This window comes from Peromyscus eremicus, chromosome 1 (assembly GCF_949786415.1).
Source record: "Peromyscus eremicus chromosome 1, PerEre_H2_v1, whole genome shotgun sequence".
In the NCBI taxonomy this organism is placed as follows: domain Eukaryota; kingdom Metazoa; phylum Chordata; class Mammalia; order Rodentia; family Cricetidae; genus Peromyscus; species Peromyscus eremicus.
The window spans coordinates 142,981,547-142,999,647 of NC_081416.1; the positions used below are offsets into that span (position 1 = coordinate 142,981,547).

The window sequence follows — 18,101 nt, forward strand, 5'->3', positions numbered from 1 at the left end:
TTGCTATGTTCCTTAAGTTGTCCTTGAACTCCTGGGCTCCAGTGATCCTCCTTCCTCAGCCTCCCAAGTGGCTGGGATGTCAGTTGCATATCACTGTATCCAATTCTCAATTTCTGTCTACTTTCATACTTCCAATAGTAGAGCCAAAAGGGGTTCTTGTTTTTTCACTTGGTCACATGGACCAACTCAAGCCAAGTGAGACAATTCCCCCAGCAACTGAGAAGGAGTGCTGAGGGCTATTGGGGACAGGGCTCAAATTCTCCTCAGTCCCTTTTTTGCAGTGTTCACTGTCCCATGTCCCCAATGGAAGCACATACCTTAGAAGTCCTGGTGTTCCTCTTTCTTGTCCTTTCTGGACAACACAGCTGTTGTCTTACATCTCTCGGAGTTTCATGTCACCTTGCCTAAACCTGAATGTAAAGTTAAATGTGTGCTAAGTTGTTTTTGAAATATGTCCTGATCTTGTCCAAATGACACTGATGGAGCTGAACCCACTCTCTGGAATATGGGTATGTACAGGGACTGTCCTGACATGCCAATGAACGAACACAAAAAGATCGCATTAATTTTTATTTCTCTAATCTTTTAAGTCATATCTCACAAATTATTGATTTTAGTGGAAGCAGAGGAAACAATTTCACTATTTTGGCATAAAAGGGAGCAATGACTTAGAAAAGATTTCCTAAAAGACCATCAGAAAAATCTCTATAAACAAAGCTAATCATTAAGTTTAACCAAAATTGGTAGGGAATTTTTTTAAATACAATTAGTTGGTATTATGCTTCTTACAGTATAATGAATGAATTCAGTATTTCATAGCTAGCTACCAGAACATTCAACATAAAAAATACCTGTTAAGATCATAATAATGGCAACAACTGGCAACCAGTATTCTCATACTTCCAATTCCAAAGGCATATACAATTTTAGTCTAGAAAAATAAGTTTTATAAAGTTAAGCTTTCAGATCAAAAAGCACCCCCTTAAGTAGGTTCAGACAAAATAGCCCCTAAAAATTTCAATATACATAAAGACAAATGTGCCATCATCAGTAACTGGATGTTGTGAACTTAGCCCTCAGCTGCTGGCTAGGGACTGGTGGATGGGTGGCTGGAAGCAGCGTACGTGTTCCACAGGTGTGCTCTCCCCATCACCAGATTTCAAGTACTTGTCCAGGATAGTGATGATCTCATCATTGAGAATCTGGAACTTGCGAATCCTCTCCACCATCTTCTTCAATGGCTACAATTAGATCAGACTTATATTTATTATGCTTTAAAATGCAAGGGTTCTACTACAAAAAATTATATTGACCCCTACCATCTTTTAAATATCACCATTGGACTAACGAATACATTTCCAATTTAAATTTGCTTCTTTGTAATTCTGATACTGTTAAGTGTAGACCTGTAAAACTTAACGGCATGTTCATTCAGTTATCAGTTGTCTATTGGCCAGGAGTGGTAGCTCATGTCAGCACTCTGCTATTTAGGATGAAGAAGGTTTACTGTGAGTTCAAGGCCAGCCTGGGGGTACATGGTGAGTTCTAGGTCATGCTGGGTGACCCCTTTTCTCCAAAGCCCAAAAGCAAACCCAGAAAAAGAATATTAACATGAACACAGTATGTTTAGTATGCAAAGACCCATGAAATAATAAAATGTAAGTTGTGTATTTCCAGTTTAACAGTACTATGGAGAAGGTGCTTTGGCCATATCTTCTCTAAATTTGGGTAAAGGTCACAGACACAGAACTTGAAAGCACTACTGGTTCTGCCCACAAGGAGGTAAAGATGAGAAGGGTAGACTGGGTTGAAGAGAGAGCCTGGTCTACCTCTGGAGACTTCATGAGAAGCTCTGATAACACAGGGTGGTAACAACTGGCAATGAACAACAGCAAATCTTTGAAGAAGACATTTCAATCAGGTTAAACGAAACAGAAGCTTGCAAATAGTCATGTAACACAAGCATATGACATCTTACATGACCTTCAGAGACTCCAAGGCCTTCAAATACCAGAATTCGAATATAAAATAAGGGGACATTCCAGTTTAAATATTCCTGCCAAGATTTTTTTGTTTTGAGACAGAGTTTCTCTATATAGCTTTGGAGCCTGTCCTGGATCTCATTCTGTAGACCAGGCTGACCTTGAACTCACAGAAATCCGCCTGCCTCTGCCTCCTGAGTGCTGGGATTAAAGGTGTGCGCCACCACCGGGCTCCTGCCAAGATTTTAACCAGATTAAAATGGAGGAAGATGTTTGAAAGTAAAAATCTCAGCCAACTTAACCTGAAATGAGTTAGTTACTTCAAAGACACAGAGGAAGAAAATACTCTGGCTTTATTCCAAAGAGCCAAGGAAATGGAGGTTTGGGAGCTAGCACAACCCTTCAGAAATGCCCACACTGAGTTCATTTCCACCTATGGCTGTTCTCTTTATAAAAAGCACTTTTCAGGTGTGACTGACATTAGGGATGTCAAAAGAGCTCCTGGATTTGTCCAGGCAGACCCAATGTAATTATCTGAGCAGAAAAGTTGTATAAGTTGGAGACAAGAAAGATGTAGCAAAAGCGGGTGATCCCTTGTGGCTTGAAGGTGCCATGTGGAAAGCATGTGAGGATATGAGCTGGCAGCAGGAAACAGACCTCATTCCTACAGTTAAAAGAAATTTAATTTGGCCAGTGACCTGAGGAGCCTGAAAGCACATTCATCCTTCAGGGCCGCCTGGGAAAACATTCCTTTTGGCTTTGTAAGGCTAAGCAGGGAAATCAGCTGAACCCTGCAGGCATTTACAAGTGAGATAATCAGTGGTGGTATTTCTGTACTTAAACCTATTGTGATTAGTTCAAGGAGCAACCAATAACTAATACAACAAAGTAAGTCACATGGAAAGCAGAAAAAAGTCTAACAATGTTCTAAAAGGAGATATGAAAGAGAAAGTATTTGAGAACATAATGGCTAACTATTATTTTCTATAATTCAATTATGGGGAACTTCATAAGATGATAACAAGATAATAAAAGTTTCAAAAGCACATTATGATTTGGAAGCCAACAATCTGCAAAAATAGTCTCTATGGTAAGATGAAATTACCTTAAAAAGAAATAGAACCGATTTAAAAATAAAAAATTTCTGGATTTCTTTTTGTTTAGATTGCATTATGCTTAAACTTGAAATTTATGTTAGGATAAAAAAATTCCTCCCCAAGACAAGTGTATAAAAGATTTTGTCTACATACCACATTTTTGATAATCTCATCTTTGCCATCATGTTTCTGAACTTTGAGAAGATGGTAGCAGAAATCCAACACAGCAAAGCGCCGCTGCTGTCCAAGAAGTACAATGATCATGCAGCCAGCCCAGTGGAGCCCATCTCCAAAACACTGCCTATGAGCACCAAGCAACAAACAGAATGAATAAGCGGGAGAGAACAATGATCAGGCCACATTCATTTCTTTGTCTACATAGATTTCCAGACAGGAGAATGATGAGCACAAGCAATTTCCCAATTTTTGGTTAATGCCAGTTTGGTAGGTCACAGACCTATGAAGAATGACTTTATGGAACTGCTACCCAGAAACAGGAATGCCCAAATTTTGTCTTCAGCTGCTTTGGATTCAGGTAACTCCACTATACTTATTCTTAGTTCTTTCTTTGGCATCAAGGAAGGAACCCACCTCACTGGCATTTAACCAGTGCAGGGTTTGTATATTTTCTAAAAGAGCTGTGTCATCTTTCTCAAAGCTTTGTCATCAGTGCTGACTTCACATTTGTTCTTTCATCAACTACCTCCCACTTTCCCTGGACCTGTGCTCTTCCAGAGAGTCAGAGAACGCACACTTACTCCACTGTAAACTCGTGTGTCCCTACAGGAATGCAGTACACAAATTGCATGGCACTCCATAGTCTGTGGAACTCCACACACTCATCTACATGCATGACCCCATTGCTGGGCAGAGGCCCACGCCAGATGGGATCATCCAGAAAGGTCCGGATCCGTGTCAGGATGACTTCAAACATGGATAGACCACAGCAAAGCCGCTCCTTGGTCAGTAAGTCCCCCTCTCTTGCGATTGCAATTTGCTGCAAAAATTACATGCAATATTACAAGTCATGCTAGATTATTGGAAGGCTAAAAACAAACAACCCCCAGGTCTGCTTATGACATACTAGATAGAAAATGCTAAGCAGACAGAAGTAGGTTTGTGGAAGCCATATCAGTAAGTTAAATCAGCAATTAAGTATGTCCTAAAGATTAAAATGGTCTACTCGAGTCAAGAATGAAATAAAGCTATCCTTAACTGCAAGCAACTATGACTCCAGGTCATATGGCAATTTCCAAAGATATTTTTGGTAATCACAAAAAAATCTACTGGCTTCTATTGGGTAGAAGCCAGCAATGCCACTAAACATAAGAGTCCACAAAAAAACGAACATGGTTCAAAATTGCAATGGTACCAACAATTAAATATGCCAGCTCTAGGGTAAACTTTATTGTGATACCTTGCCTTTTGTTACAATCTCTTTTAAGAAGAAACCCCAATTAAAAAGCTTTGTACAGTAGGACAGTGGTGGTGCACACCATTAATCCCTGCACTCAGGAGGCAGGTAGATCTCTGAATTTAAGGCTAACCTAGTCTACAGAGCAAGTTCAGGACAGCCAGGGCTATACAGAAACCTTGTCTCGGAAAAAAAAAGAAAAAAAGCTTTGTTCATGAAAGGGTGACCTATGACAACAGGTAACATCTTTTGAGTACATCTATCTTTGCTCTTGAGATAGATGTTTAAACTCTTTCTACATAACCATCTCTAATCCTCCCAACCTTCGGGATGGATACCCCTGGAGATGGAGATCTGAGCAGTCTTTTTGACCTCCCAATAAATTCTCGCTGCTTCCAACCCCTCCACCGGTCTGATGTGGCTTTCCACCCGGTGTGCAATCCCTAGCAACCATAGCCCCCCTTACCTGTGGGGTTCCCAGCCTTTCAATCAGCGGAACAAGATGCAGTGGGGCATACTTGGATTCCAGTCTTTTCATCTTGGCATCAACTCTCTCCCCCTCTGTGTGGGAAAACAATTTATGATGCTTTGTCCTTACGCAAGATTAAGCAATTGCAAAAGTTTTAATTTTTTAAAAGGTAACTCCATGGATGCAGATTTCTCTTTGGAAAGAGTATATTGTATTATATTAAAATATACAGTATATTAAACTAGCTCATTTACAACTTCAATTCAAGCTGATAGATTTATTTACTTGCGGATTGTGTCCATTTGGAATCTGCTGGACGAGTGTAAGTTTTTCATGCAATTATCAGCCAACAGAATGGGGAAGCATGAAAGAAATATTTAATGTGCAGTTTTCAAAACTCACTGAAAATTCTAAATGTGATCTAAAGCAAAACAGTACAATGATCCTCTTTACTCATGACTCCCTGTGACAACTATTAACTTAGTGGTCATTCTTTTTTTATTATCTCCACTTCCCTGTTTCTGTGCTATTTTGAAACAAATCATAGACGTCATTATGGTCATAAATACTTCAGTTAATGAATACTAACCATGTTAGACACTCCCCACAGGGCCTCCCTAGCTATGACTGAACAGGTACCAGCATAATTGTGAACACTGGCCTTTTGCTTTGGCTGCACAGTGTAATGTGAACCCTGGTTCATGATGCACACTCACCTTTCACATGGACTCGAGGCAAGATATTCTGGAAAGGAGCTGCATGCAACAGGTCACAGACTTCTTCTAAAGACTAAAGAAGAGTGGAGAAAGTTATCCCAGGAAGGGTGTCTCATAGTGAAAAAGATTACAAAGGTCTGGTGCAGGAAAGTTATACTTTTCTCATTAGTATAAAATAAACATTACATAGTCTGTCCACAGAATTCCCTGGAATAGTGGTAATGTCCTATTGAGCTACTTCTCTGGCCCACAGGAAAAGCACTTTTTTATTGGGGGGTGGGAGACAGGGTTTCTGTGTAGTCCTGGCTGTCCTGGAACACGCTCTGTAGTTAGGCTGCCCTAACTATCCAGAGATTCGTCTGCCTCTGAGTGCTGAGATTAAAGGAATGTGGCATGCCCGGGCTTGAAAAACACTCTTGAACCAAACACATTATATTCTTGTTTCCCAAATGTAAGGAATCAATAAACAGCCATGAAAAAGTGATATGGCTGGGTGGTGGTGGTGCACCTTTAATCCCAGAACTTGGAAATCAGAGGCAGGTGGATCTGTGTGAGTTCAAGGCCAGCCTGGTCTACAAAGCAAGTTCCAGGATAGTCAAGGCTACACAGAGAAACCCTGTCTTGAAAAACTGGAAAGAGAAAAAAAATGATATTTTGCAACACTGCCTGTCCCATATCCTACTAAAGAACTCCCAAAGGGTGGAAAAAAAATCCAGCAGTGAAGAACCTTGACCACCTGGGGTGGGCTGAACTGAGAACTCACCAGGCTTTGCTCGATGAGCAGGCAGAAGAGGACAGCATTGCCCACCTCCCGCAGGTTCTGGAAGCATACAGTTTTCAGCTCTGCATACTCCACAATGTCCTTCAGTTGGTGGTGGAAGAACTCTAGGATGCCTGTGGTAGAGAAGTGAATGTTGGGGGAGGTTTCAGGGATAACACTAGCACCTGCCATTCTGACACTGCCTGGTTGTGGAGATCACCACATCCTTCTGGTAACAATGGTTTATATCACTTGGCACATCCTTGAGATCACAGGGTCTAGTCTCTGACACCCTTCTCAGTCAAGTCAGTATGTTCAGAGAAGGCTATGATGACAGAGGCTGCCACCATACCAGAAGAATAAAGGAGAGTCCAGAGCATCATCTCTAGAGGATTCAGATAAGGCGTTTGACAAACTCTGTATCTCTACAGGCACAAAAAGTAGTGTGTCTAATTTGATAAAGAATATCTGAAAACCCTGCAGCTAACTTCCTATTGGTGGGAAAACTTGGCATACTTTTTCTTTGAATTCCCACAGCATTTTAGTCATCTTTGCCAATGCCTGGACACTGTAACACGGCACAAGAATACACAAGCCAATATGGCTAACTTGAGCCATATAGCTAATGCCAACCTGGTCAAAAATGGATAGGCTACTACGACATCCTAGTAAGAGCTCAAACTACCCTGAAAACAAAGTTGGGTTTAACACACTTCAAACCACTTAAGACACAGGTCAGCCCTCAATGTCCTCTCAAGAATCTACCCTCCTGCTCGCCTCAGAGTCTTTCCCTGCCATCTCCCATGTGGCAGCACTACTATCTAGCTACCCAGTGTAGTGGACACCCTTTCACCTGGGTCATCCTTCAACAAGCATGAGCGAAATTTAATGATGTCAACTACTGCTCTGTGTTCTACCAAGACTCATCTGATCTATTGACTTTCTCTTCAGCATTTAAATTTCCATCTGTAGTTTTATTGCCTTAACATTATTTATCTGCTCTCTATCAATGAAGTGATGAAATAGGACTCTTCTAAGCCAGGGCCACTCTGATGGTTACTTTCTTTTACGATGGCTGAGTAGGTCCCTCAAATGCCAACTGTATCTGGGAGCGCAGCCACATCAGCTGGCTGCTCATCAGGATGGCATCAAGTGTAGGCTCAAGTCCATTAACAAGACTAGACGAGAAGCACACGGGGAACAGTAGTGAAGCATACCTCTACTGGCATTGGTGTTTTCAGACAACTAGATTATCGTGATTTAATGAACAGACTCATCTCTTGATCACAGCATTACTACGAGGTGAGGTAAGATGGGGCCTGGTTGGAAGAAGGGGTCACTGGGAGCATGTCTTTGGGGGCTCTATTTTGCCTTGGCCTCTTCCATATTCCCTTTGTCTGCTTTGTTTGCCAAAAGGCAAAGAGCCTCTTCTTCAATATGATCCTGCCACTGTGATGTTCTGCCTCAAAACTTGGAGCCAAGTGTTCATGAACAGAACCCTCTAAACCTGATCGAAAATAAATCTCTCTTCCCCTGAGTTACTTTTCAGAGGTATTTGGTCACAGTGATACCAAAATAACTAACTGATGCCACGTTTGGAGAAAATGCTATCAGGTAAGTGTTTATAAAAGGCACTCTTGTGCTGTGGGATGTTCTGTATGTCACATGTGTTGCTGATTAGTCAATAAATAAAACACTGATTGGCCATTGACTAGGCAGGAAGTGTAGGCGGGACAAGGAGGAGAATAAAGCTGGGAAGTGGAAGGCTGAGTCAGAGACACACTGACAGCTGCCACGATGAGGAACAGCATATGAAGATGCCGGTAAGCCACGAGCCACGTGGCAAGGTATAGATTTATAGAAATGGATTAATTTAAGCTGTAAGAAAAGTTAGCAAGAAGCCTGCCACGGCCATACAGTTTGTAACCAATATAAGTCTCTGTGTTTACTTGGTTGGGTCTGCGCGGCTGTGGGACTGGCAGGTGAGAGAGATTTGCCCTGACCGTGGGCCAGGCAGGAAAACTCTAGCTACACTCTTGAGTGACAGAGTATCCTACGTCCAACTTAATCCTAAAGCCACATTGACATCATTATGGATATTTATTTGGATGGCCTCATACCAGGCTGCAGCAGGCCATGTAGGTTGACCCTGAAGTACACATCTAAGGACTTTTGGTGACGTTCTTGCAGCCTGTGAGCCAGACAGGGCAGAATGTTTTCCAGACCTACTAGACTATGAAATGGGTAAGAGGACAAGGGAGGGAATAAGGAGCAGGGCCCTGTGGCTGCTCTGAATGCTTTTCCCCAATAAGGCCAAGAGGACAACAGGACCTGGTAGTTAAGCACCCTCTGCCTTTCTTGGTAGGCGATTATTTTCAGGATCTGGGATAACAGTTCAATACTACAATATCAAAATCCTGGCTGGCTGTCAAGCTGGATCCCTCAGCTTCCTTAATTGCAAACAGTAATCTCAAAGTAACATCCTGCACACTTGCCTGCTGCCTACTAGTAAAGTGTACTTGTTTCTTCGACAAACAGGCAAATTATGGTTTGGGCTTCTTAATCTCCCCCTATCTGCTGGGAAAGACAAATCTGATTCTTCTCAATAGCTTCCAACTCGATTCCCTCCTCTTCAGGGATGTACTCAAGGAGGGCACTCCAAACACCCTTGCTCACCAGGGGAGCCGTACTCATGTCGGGGAAGGCGGCAGATCTTGGGCATCACTTCCATCAGAGTTTTCACATACTGCAGGATTGTGCCTTGCAGCTACAAGACACAAAGGCTTTGTTAGCTACCAGCATCCATTCTCATGGAAGGCTGTGGCAAGTGTGTGCCCTGAAAATTAGTCCATTAGCAGAATACACAGTTATGACCAAGACTGTAGACTCAGTTTGGCTAAGGAATAAAATCCCACCTGTGGAAGTATAGAAGCCTCCACCAGGTATCTACAGAGATGACTATATTCACACTCATAAATACAACTTCCCTTCTATGACACAATTGGCCAGAAAATATAGCAGAAGAGTTCACATTCCCATGTAGCTCCCATGTGGACCCACTGCCAACACCAAGAGTGCCAGGAGCTCCAGAAGCGATAGTTTCTATGTCCTCTGACAGGCTTAGGATGGTTTCCAGGCTAGATCATGACACCTTTGTTTTCAGCCATACGAAGTCAGTATTCCTATTTTTTTTTTTTTTCAAACTTTCAAGTATGTTGGGGCAGATCAGTCCATAAAGTGTGAGTGGTTCCTAGGGTCATAGCTGTGCAAATGCCCACTGTTCTACATTGTAGTTAAGTGTGGTAGTTTGGATGAGAATGGCCCCTATAGGCTCATCTATTTGAATGTTTAATCACTGAGGAGTTGGATTATCTGAAAAAGACTGGAAGGATTAGGAGGTTGGGCCTTGTTGGGGGTAGGAACAGCCTTGATGGAGGAAATGTGTTGCTGGGGAGGCTTTGAGTTTCACAATGTTGCTCCCTCTGCCTGCTGCCTGCAGATCAGGATGTAAACTCTCAGCTTGTTCTCCATCACCACACCTGCCCATGTGCTGTTTCATATTCCGCCATGATGATAATGGACTGACCCTCTGAAACTGTAAGTAAGCAGGCCGCCAATTAACTGCTTTCTTTTATAAGAGTTGCCTTGGTCATGGTGTCTCTTCACAGCAACAGAACAGTAATAAAGACATGCATCTTTAATATAACCTATGTGCTATAGGTCTACAACTTCTCAGAGTTCTGTTAGCCTTTGGTACATGTTAAGTTCAAGACAATGTCCTGTCTTTGATGGACATACTTTGTCCATGTCTTTGAGGCTACACTCAGGTGGCCACAAATTCAGATTCAAACACTTTCTTTTGTAGGCTCTACAGGATATTTTGATGTCAACTTAAAAAGAGCTAGAGTCATTTAGGAAGAAGGACTCAACCAAGACAATGTTTCCATTAAGACTGGCCTGCAGGCAAGTCTATAGGGCATTTTCTAGAAGTGTCTGAAGCTACACTGGGAGCATTTGTCTGTTAAGAGACTCAGCCCAGACAGAAAGACCCCCACCCCATGGCTGGCTTTGTCTACCCCACAGAATCCATGCTGCAGGGAAAACTCCTTCCAGAGAAACTCACCAGGCTCTTGACAACCTTCAGCAGCTCTTCCATGACCACTGCAATGCCCTGGTAGCCAAGCAGCCGGCAGATGACTTGGAAGTGAGGAGGCCCCACAAAGTTCCGGTAGCTGCCATAAATGCTGGAGTAGGCTAGGTTCAAAGCCTGGTAAAAAGAGGACAGAGTTTTCAATACAGTTCTCATGTATTCATGCAGATGGCATTTGGAGATGTGTTAACTACACATCCCATCTTAGATGAAGGGAACCAGTGACTTTCCTTGTGACATGTACTATCTTTACCTATATGGAGGTTTTCACCCTTTGTAAACAGAGAACCTAATGGGACAGTGGAAGCTGGCCTCTTAGGGAAGCAGAAGGTATTCTGGAGCTGATATGAGCAGTCCCCAGGGGTAGGTGATGAAAGGTTTCCATGCAGGAAGGGCCTCTAAACTTGTAGAAGGACCAGGTATAAAGAGTAGGGAGATCCCAAATGAAAAGATTTCATTTCCTTCAGTGTATCTTTTAAACTTCCCTTCTTTGATATGCTGGTTTCTTTCTTCACACAGCACTGGGATAACAGCCCCTCTAGCCCTGTGTTATGACATGGGTGCTGGGGATTTGAACTCGGATCCTTTTGTTTGCACAGGAACCACTCCTACCTGAGCCACTTCCCAGTCTGTCTTAACTTTGTTTTTTAATTTTATTTTGCGCATTGGTGTTTTGCCTTCATTTATGTCTGGATAAGGGTGTCTAGATAAGCTGGAAATTGAACCTGGGTCCTCTGGAAGAGCAGCTACCGCTCTCAACCATTGAGCCATCTCTCCAGCCCTGTCTTAACTTTTTAAAATTAATGCACAGTTTGCATTTGCTGTGTGTATAATTTCCATTCCAGATTTAAACTTGGTTTTGTGGCTCAGGATATGGTCTATCCTGGTAAATTTCCATAGCCATTTGAAAAGCGTATCCTGCTGCTGTGTGGTGTTGTGGTCCAGTTCTTCATTGCTGCTGATTTTGTTTCAACAGATCTACCAGTTACTGAGAGAAGAGTTGAAGTTCTAGTGTATAACCCATGAAGTGCCTCCTTTCTTCTCTAAAATCAGTTTTTGTTTCTGTATAGAAGTTTGCACTGGCATAGAAACATGGCGGGATTATCTTACATATTTTCCCCTACTTAATGTCCTTTGCTCTGAAGTCTAGCTTATCTTATATTAATATAGCCACTCCTGCTTTGTTCTGATTAATACTTGTATCATAGAGCTTTTTATATTCTTACCTTTACCTTCTGATATCATTAATAGAAACCGAGCCAAGTTGAGCATATGGCTGAGCTAAGGATTTTTGTTTGTTTTTATCCTGAGAGTCAAATGCAGGACCTCATATACACTAAGCATACATCTACCACAAGCTACACACTGGTCCAATTATCTTTTAACCCGTCTGCTAATCTCTATCTTTTAAATGTATTTAGGTTGCTTACAGTTATCACATTTACACACTGGTCTCATGGGGCATAAGCCTATTGTTCTCTTTATTTTCTGTTTGGTCTTAGTTTCTCATTCTTCTGTTTCATTCTTCCTGCATTACTTAAAGATTTTTAGAACTCCATTTTGATTCACCAGTAGTTTTTTTGAGTGTATGTTTTCATATAGATCAATGGTTCTCAACCGATTTGTGGGAATGTTGAATGACCCTTTCACGGGGGTCACATAAGACCACCAAAATACACAAGACACTATGTTATGAAAATAACTTTATGGTTGGAGGGTCACTCCAACATGAGGAACTGTCTTAAAGGGTCACGGCATTAGGAAGGTTGAGAACCACAGCTCTAGATAATTTGCTAAGTCTACTGTTGCCAACATTTGCTGATTTGAACTTTTGGTCCCTCTGTCCTCCTTCCCTTTATTACTGTTAAGCATGTCCTGAGCATACAATGAGAACCTCATCATGGCTATGAGGATTTCAGTGTGCAAGAAAGGGCTCAGCACATCTGAGGAAGGCCTGTTTGCATCTCCTAGGACCTTACTCCTTCAAACATTCATTGTGTTCCTGGATGATAAGGAACATCTACATCTGGAACCCATGACCAGCATGGTGTGTAAGCTTGTTTAGGTCACTTATGTAAACTTATTTATTATAGTAACTGCTTTTCTTTGGCAGGTTTCAGCAGTTAGAGTCAGTCACACAGCTAGTGTGTGCCTGCCTCCTAGCCCAGAGAAGCTGAGACCTGAGGATCTGGATGGCTTCTTCTCCCTGGGCACAACACTTGACACATCTGCTGAGCCAGGGAAGGAAAACTCAATGGAGATTGATACATCTTTTGTCTGTGTGGACCCTGCTTTGTCCTCACTGTATTATACTGCAGCCCTAAGAGGAGCTCTGGTTAATCACAGATGTGGGGTTTGTCATGGGTCCCTCAAACAAGAGTTGGCGCCTATGGCGCTCATAAAAGACTGGCTACTTGGACCACTCCTACAGAAAAGACCCTGCCTGTGCAGTGCCAACCCCTACAACCTCATCACAACACATCACATCACACTTGATAGAAGCCTAACCAGATCAGGCCAGATTAACCCTCCCTCCGAGTCTTCCGTCCACCAGTGTGCTCCAAAGGCTGGGATTCTGGGTAAGAGTTTTGCTTAATAAGAGATTCACTACTTGGCAAACAAACAACAAAATGAAAACTATTAGTGAAACGTAGTGACTTCATGTTACAATTGATAATGTGCACTCCCAGAGCAGCCCTGGCTGGGGCCAATGGCAGTGCTCAGTGAATACTTGGTCCCTGGCTTCTCCACCCAAGTGAGTGTCTAGTTACTCTGTGGATTAGGTTAATCCCGAAGAGCAATGGGAAGGCTGCTCTGTTTCTGAGCAGGCAAGGTTGTAAATGCTGTACTTAAAAATATTTCGATTCTGAGGATATCCAAACTCAAAGATCCGCTCAAGATTCGGTTGCCCAAGTCTGACAATCAGAAGACAAAAGATGGCAACCTGACAAAGCCTTTTATGTTGTTGTTGTTTTTCGAGACAGGGTTTCTCTGTGTACCTTTGGAGTCTGTCCTGGAACTCACTTTGTAGACCAGGCTGGCCTTGAACTCACAGAGATCCGCTTGCCTCTGTCTCTTGAGTGCTGGGATTAAAGGCGTGCGCCACCACCACTGACAGCAGGCTCATATATCTTAGTCGTGAGGGAGTGGCACTATTTGAGAAGGATTAGGAGGTGTGTCCTTGCTGGAGCAAATGTGGTCTCCTTGGAGGAAATGTGTCAATGGGGGTGGCCTTTGAGGTTTCTAAAGCCCATGCCAGGCCTAGTGTCTCTCTGGGTCTATGGAGCAGGGTATAGCTCTCAGCTACTGCTCCAGCACCATGCCTGCCTGCTGCCATGCTCCTTGCCGTCACGATAATGAACTAAGCCTCTGAAACTGTAAGCAAGTCTCAAATTAAATGCTTTTTGAAAGTGTTGACTTGGTCACAGTGTCTCTTCACAGCAACAGAATAGTGACTACAACATTACCTTTTAATATTTTTACTTTGTAATATTTTTAATGTTGATGCTTTTTATTATTTATTATTCTTATTCATATTATCAGTGAATTTTGTTTTTATATATATATATACACACACACACATATATATGTATGTATATATAACTAGACAATATTTTCCCCCTTTGGTTTCTCTTTAGTCAAGAGTTTCCTTTTTTTAAAACCTCCCTCTACATTAATAACATTTTGATTTTACATTACTAGTTTTAAATATTCTTATGGTTTCATATTTTTATTCCTCCTCTTATATACAACTAATTTTATCTTTTAAATTTTTCATTATTGGGAAACCCTTTTTTTTGTTCTTTTTTCCTTCTTTAAAAATCCATTACTCTTTTCCCTTCTCATCTATGACACTGTTCTCTGTTCCTCTTCATTTTCCTTTTATTTAACCTGCTTCCCCTCTATTTATTCTCCTTTTCCTGCCTCCTCTATCTCACTAAACTTCACAGTACATGCTACAGTTTTACCTGTTCTGTTTCACAGGCATTGGCATTAATGGGCTGTAAGTGACTTTAAGTGAATTTCTGTCCTTTATGGTTTGTTGATGTTGGTGTTTTCTTCCTGCTTGGCATGATGTGGTGTTGAACCTTCAAGAGCAGGTTGCTAAACTGAAAGATCCTCAGATACAACCAGAAGATATACCCAAACCAACAGATATACAAATCATAACACATAAACATAAGAAACGTGAAAGATCAAGACAATATAACTCAAAAGATCATAGTTCACCAACTACTGAATTCAAATATATAGAAACAGGTAAGATTCTAGATAAAGATTCCAAAAGGTTACTGTAAAAAGATTTTTGATGGCTGATATGTAGAACTGAATTTTATTGCAAAATAAAAATAAAAATTAAAAAAAAAGATTTTTGAAATGAAAGGGGTAAACACTACCCATAACTCCAGTTCTAGGAGATCTGACACCTTCTGATCTCCAGAGGCAGCAGGCTTGCATGTAGTATATTTAAATGCATTCAGGCAAAACAGTTATACATGTAAAAAACAATTTTAAATACAAATAGTTATGAATTATGCATACCTGGGGAACCCCCAGCTGGCCAGGCTGGGGTATCCCATGAGTGAGGGAAAACTTGCTGGCATGCTGGGCAGATACATGGCATGCAGGCATGGTGATAGTGGCCAGTAATTCACAGCCCAGATGCTGCATCCACGTGGAGAGCTTATTATAATAGAGAGATGAAAAGGAAGATAGGAAAGGGGGAGAAAGATAGGAGAGAGAGAGGGATGGGGGCCAAGGGATGCCCTTTTCTTCGTGGAGGAAAAGATGGGAGAGAGAGAGGAAGGGGCAGAGTTTTTCCTTAAAAAGAGGCTTTTATGTCAGGATGCAGGGTGGCACCAAGGGGTGGGATTTCAAGGAGGCAGATCAGAATAATAACAAATATAAGTTATAAGAAAAAAAAGACCATGATGATTAATTTATTCTAGGTTGTGAAAAGACAACAACATAGAGGAAAATGTAATGAAAATAGTTGAGAAAACCTGTGATAAAGTGAAAAAGTCAGTAGTAAGGAAGGGAAATTCTGCAAGGAAACAGATTTTGGGAAGAAAATAGGAATGTTGGAAACTAAAAACTCAATGAATTATTATAAAAACAAACAAACAAACAAACAAAAACCCCCTCAGGTCAGCATCAGCAACAGATAATTGAGAATAATACAGGGATGAACACAAGGTTAACAAAACTATTCAAACATTAACATAGGAAAGAAAGTGTAATAAACACGACTACAACATCTAAGAATCTGAAATGTGATTAAAAGGCACAACTAAGAATGTAGCAGACAGAATGCTGAGAAAAGCACTAAAGGCATAGAGAATCTATTCAATTAAATAATAGATGGGATTTTTACCAAATCAAAAGAAACAGACATTTAAACACAAGAGGCATTTAGAACACTACAAAGACATGACTAGAGAAGAAACTTTCCTTGATGTATTACAAAAATAAAGAAACTAAAAAAGCCAACTCACACAGGTAAACCCATCAGAATTTCTCATCAGCAACCGTAAAGTAAGAAAAGCATGGAATGATATATTCCAAGCCCTGAAAATAACTGCCATCTAAGATGGCTATGGCCAGCAAAGCTGTCTTTTAAAACTGAGAAATAAAGATAATCATCTTATAAGGCGATCTGTTACCAAGCCAGCACTGCAGAAGAGACTGAAAGGAATACTATACACAGAGGGTAGAAAGAGATGATCTCAATCACAGAAGCGCAGGAAAGAACACATTTCTTTTTTCTTTTTCTTTTTTTTTCTTTTTTTTTTTTTTTTGGTTTTTCGAGACAGGGTTTCTCTGTGTAGCTTTGCGCCTTTTCCTGGAACTCACTTGGTAGCCCAGGCTGGCCTCGAACTCACAGAGATCTGCCTGGCTCTGCCTCCCGAGTGCTGGGATTAAAGGCGTGCGCCACCACCGCCCAGCATAAGAACACATTTCTTAAGTAAAACAGACCTGGAGCTAGAAACTAATCTGTCACATCTAACATAGTAAAGTGCAAACCTCTAATACATTCAGGGAAGAAAATAACCGACAGTAATCCAACCAACAGGAAAACTAGCCAACAAAATCACAGCGACTAGGAAACATCTTCCAAATATCTTAAATGTAAATGGTTTCAACTTACCAATTAAAAAACATACACTGCTTAAATAGATTAAAAAAGATACATCCAACTAGCTTTGGTCTTAAGAAACACACCTCACTGGTAAAGACACAAATAGAGTCAAAAGACGGAAAACAATCCTTCAAATGTAAACCTAAAACAAGCTGGGACAGTTATTCTATTAATGTAGACTTCAAAGCAAAATTAGCCAGAAGAGATAACAAAGGCCGTTTACATATTAGTAAAAGGAACAACTAATAAAGTAGATATAACAGTTGTAAAAACCTCAGGGCTTGAGCAATAGCTCAATGGTTAAGAGTGTGTATGGCTCTTGCAGAAGACTCAGGTTTAGTTCTTGGCTCCTATGTGGAAGCTCACAACGATCTGTAACTCCAGGGGAACTGATGCCCTCTTCTGTCCTAAACAGGCACCAGGCACCTATATGGTACACATAGATACATACAGGCAAACACTCATGCACATAAAATAGAGTGGATCTTTTCAGTAAAATCAGGAAGATCTCAAACCCAAGACCTGAGGAAAAAGCAATAAATCCAATCCCCAAATCAGCAGAAGGCAAAAAATAATAAAAATTAGGTATTAAATAGAGGTTAAAGGAAAAATACACAGAACCAATCAGTTGGTTTTTTGAAAAAACAAACAAAATGTAAAGATTAGCTAAGCCCTAGCCAAACTAACTAAAAGAAAGAGACCTCACAAATTACTAAGATCAGAGCTGAAAAGGGAGGTTACAATAGGTCCCAGTGAGATCCAGAGGACTATGAGTAAATTATTTGAAAATCTGTATTACACAAAACTGAAAAATCTAGATGGAACCAAAAATTCTTCGACATGTGCAGTCTATGAAAATTAAGCTAAAAGCATATACACAACAGAGACAGATGAATAACAATCAATTAGAGACAGAGCAAGAAAAGCTCCCAACACAGAAAAGCCCAGAACAGATGGCTTCACTGCTGAATGCTACTAAACCTAAAGAAGAAATGAAAAGGTCTTCACTGCTTCGTAAAATAAAAGAGGAAGGGGCCCAAACTCATTCTGCAATGCACACGAATGCCACTGGGCGCATTAACAAAAACTAAAGACCAGTTTCTTTGGTGAATAGAAACGTTAAATATTCTCAATAAAATTCTTACAAACCAAATTTGAGAGCACATGATGAAATATCACACATCATGACCAAGATGATTTCATTCCAGAGATGCCAATTTAGTTCAACATAGACAAATCAGTAACTGTAATACAGGGCGTAAATCGATCTAAAGACAGAAATTACAGTGATAGTCTCAACTGATGCAGTGCAATTAATTCCCTCCAAAACTACAATGACAGGCTTCAGAGAACTAGTAACAACAACAAACAAAA

At 41.0% G+C, this 18,101-nt stretch overlaps 1 protein-coding gene across 1 annotated transcript in view; it reads right to left on the bottom strand.

Moving 5' to 3' along the window:
• Nucleotides 1–557: 557 nt before the first annotated feature.
• The window catches only part of Cyfip1 (cytoplasmic FMR1 interacting protein 1), a 93,557-nt gene continuing 76,013 nt past the window's right edge, over nt 558–18,101 (bottom strand). The window contains 8 exon segments of the mRNA XM_059273718.1: nt 558–1,241; nt 3,233–3,380; nt 3,838–4,076; nt 4,960–5,054; nt 5,679–5,751; nt 6,442–6,572; nt 9,115–9,205; nt 10,562–10,705. Coding sequence (XP_059129701.1) covers nt 1,077–1,241; nt 3,233–3,380; nt 3,838–4,076; nt 4,960–5,054; nt 5,679–5,751; nt 6,442–6,572; nt 9,115–9,205; nt 10,562–10,705 — 1,086 coding nt within the window. The 3' untranslated portion in view covers nt 558–1,076.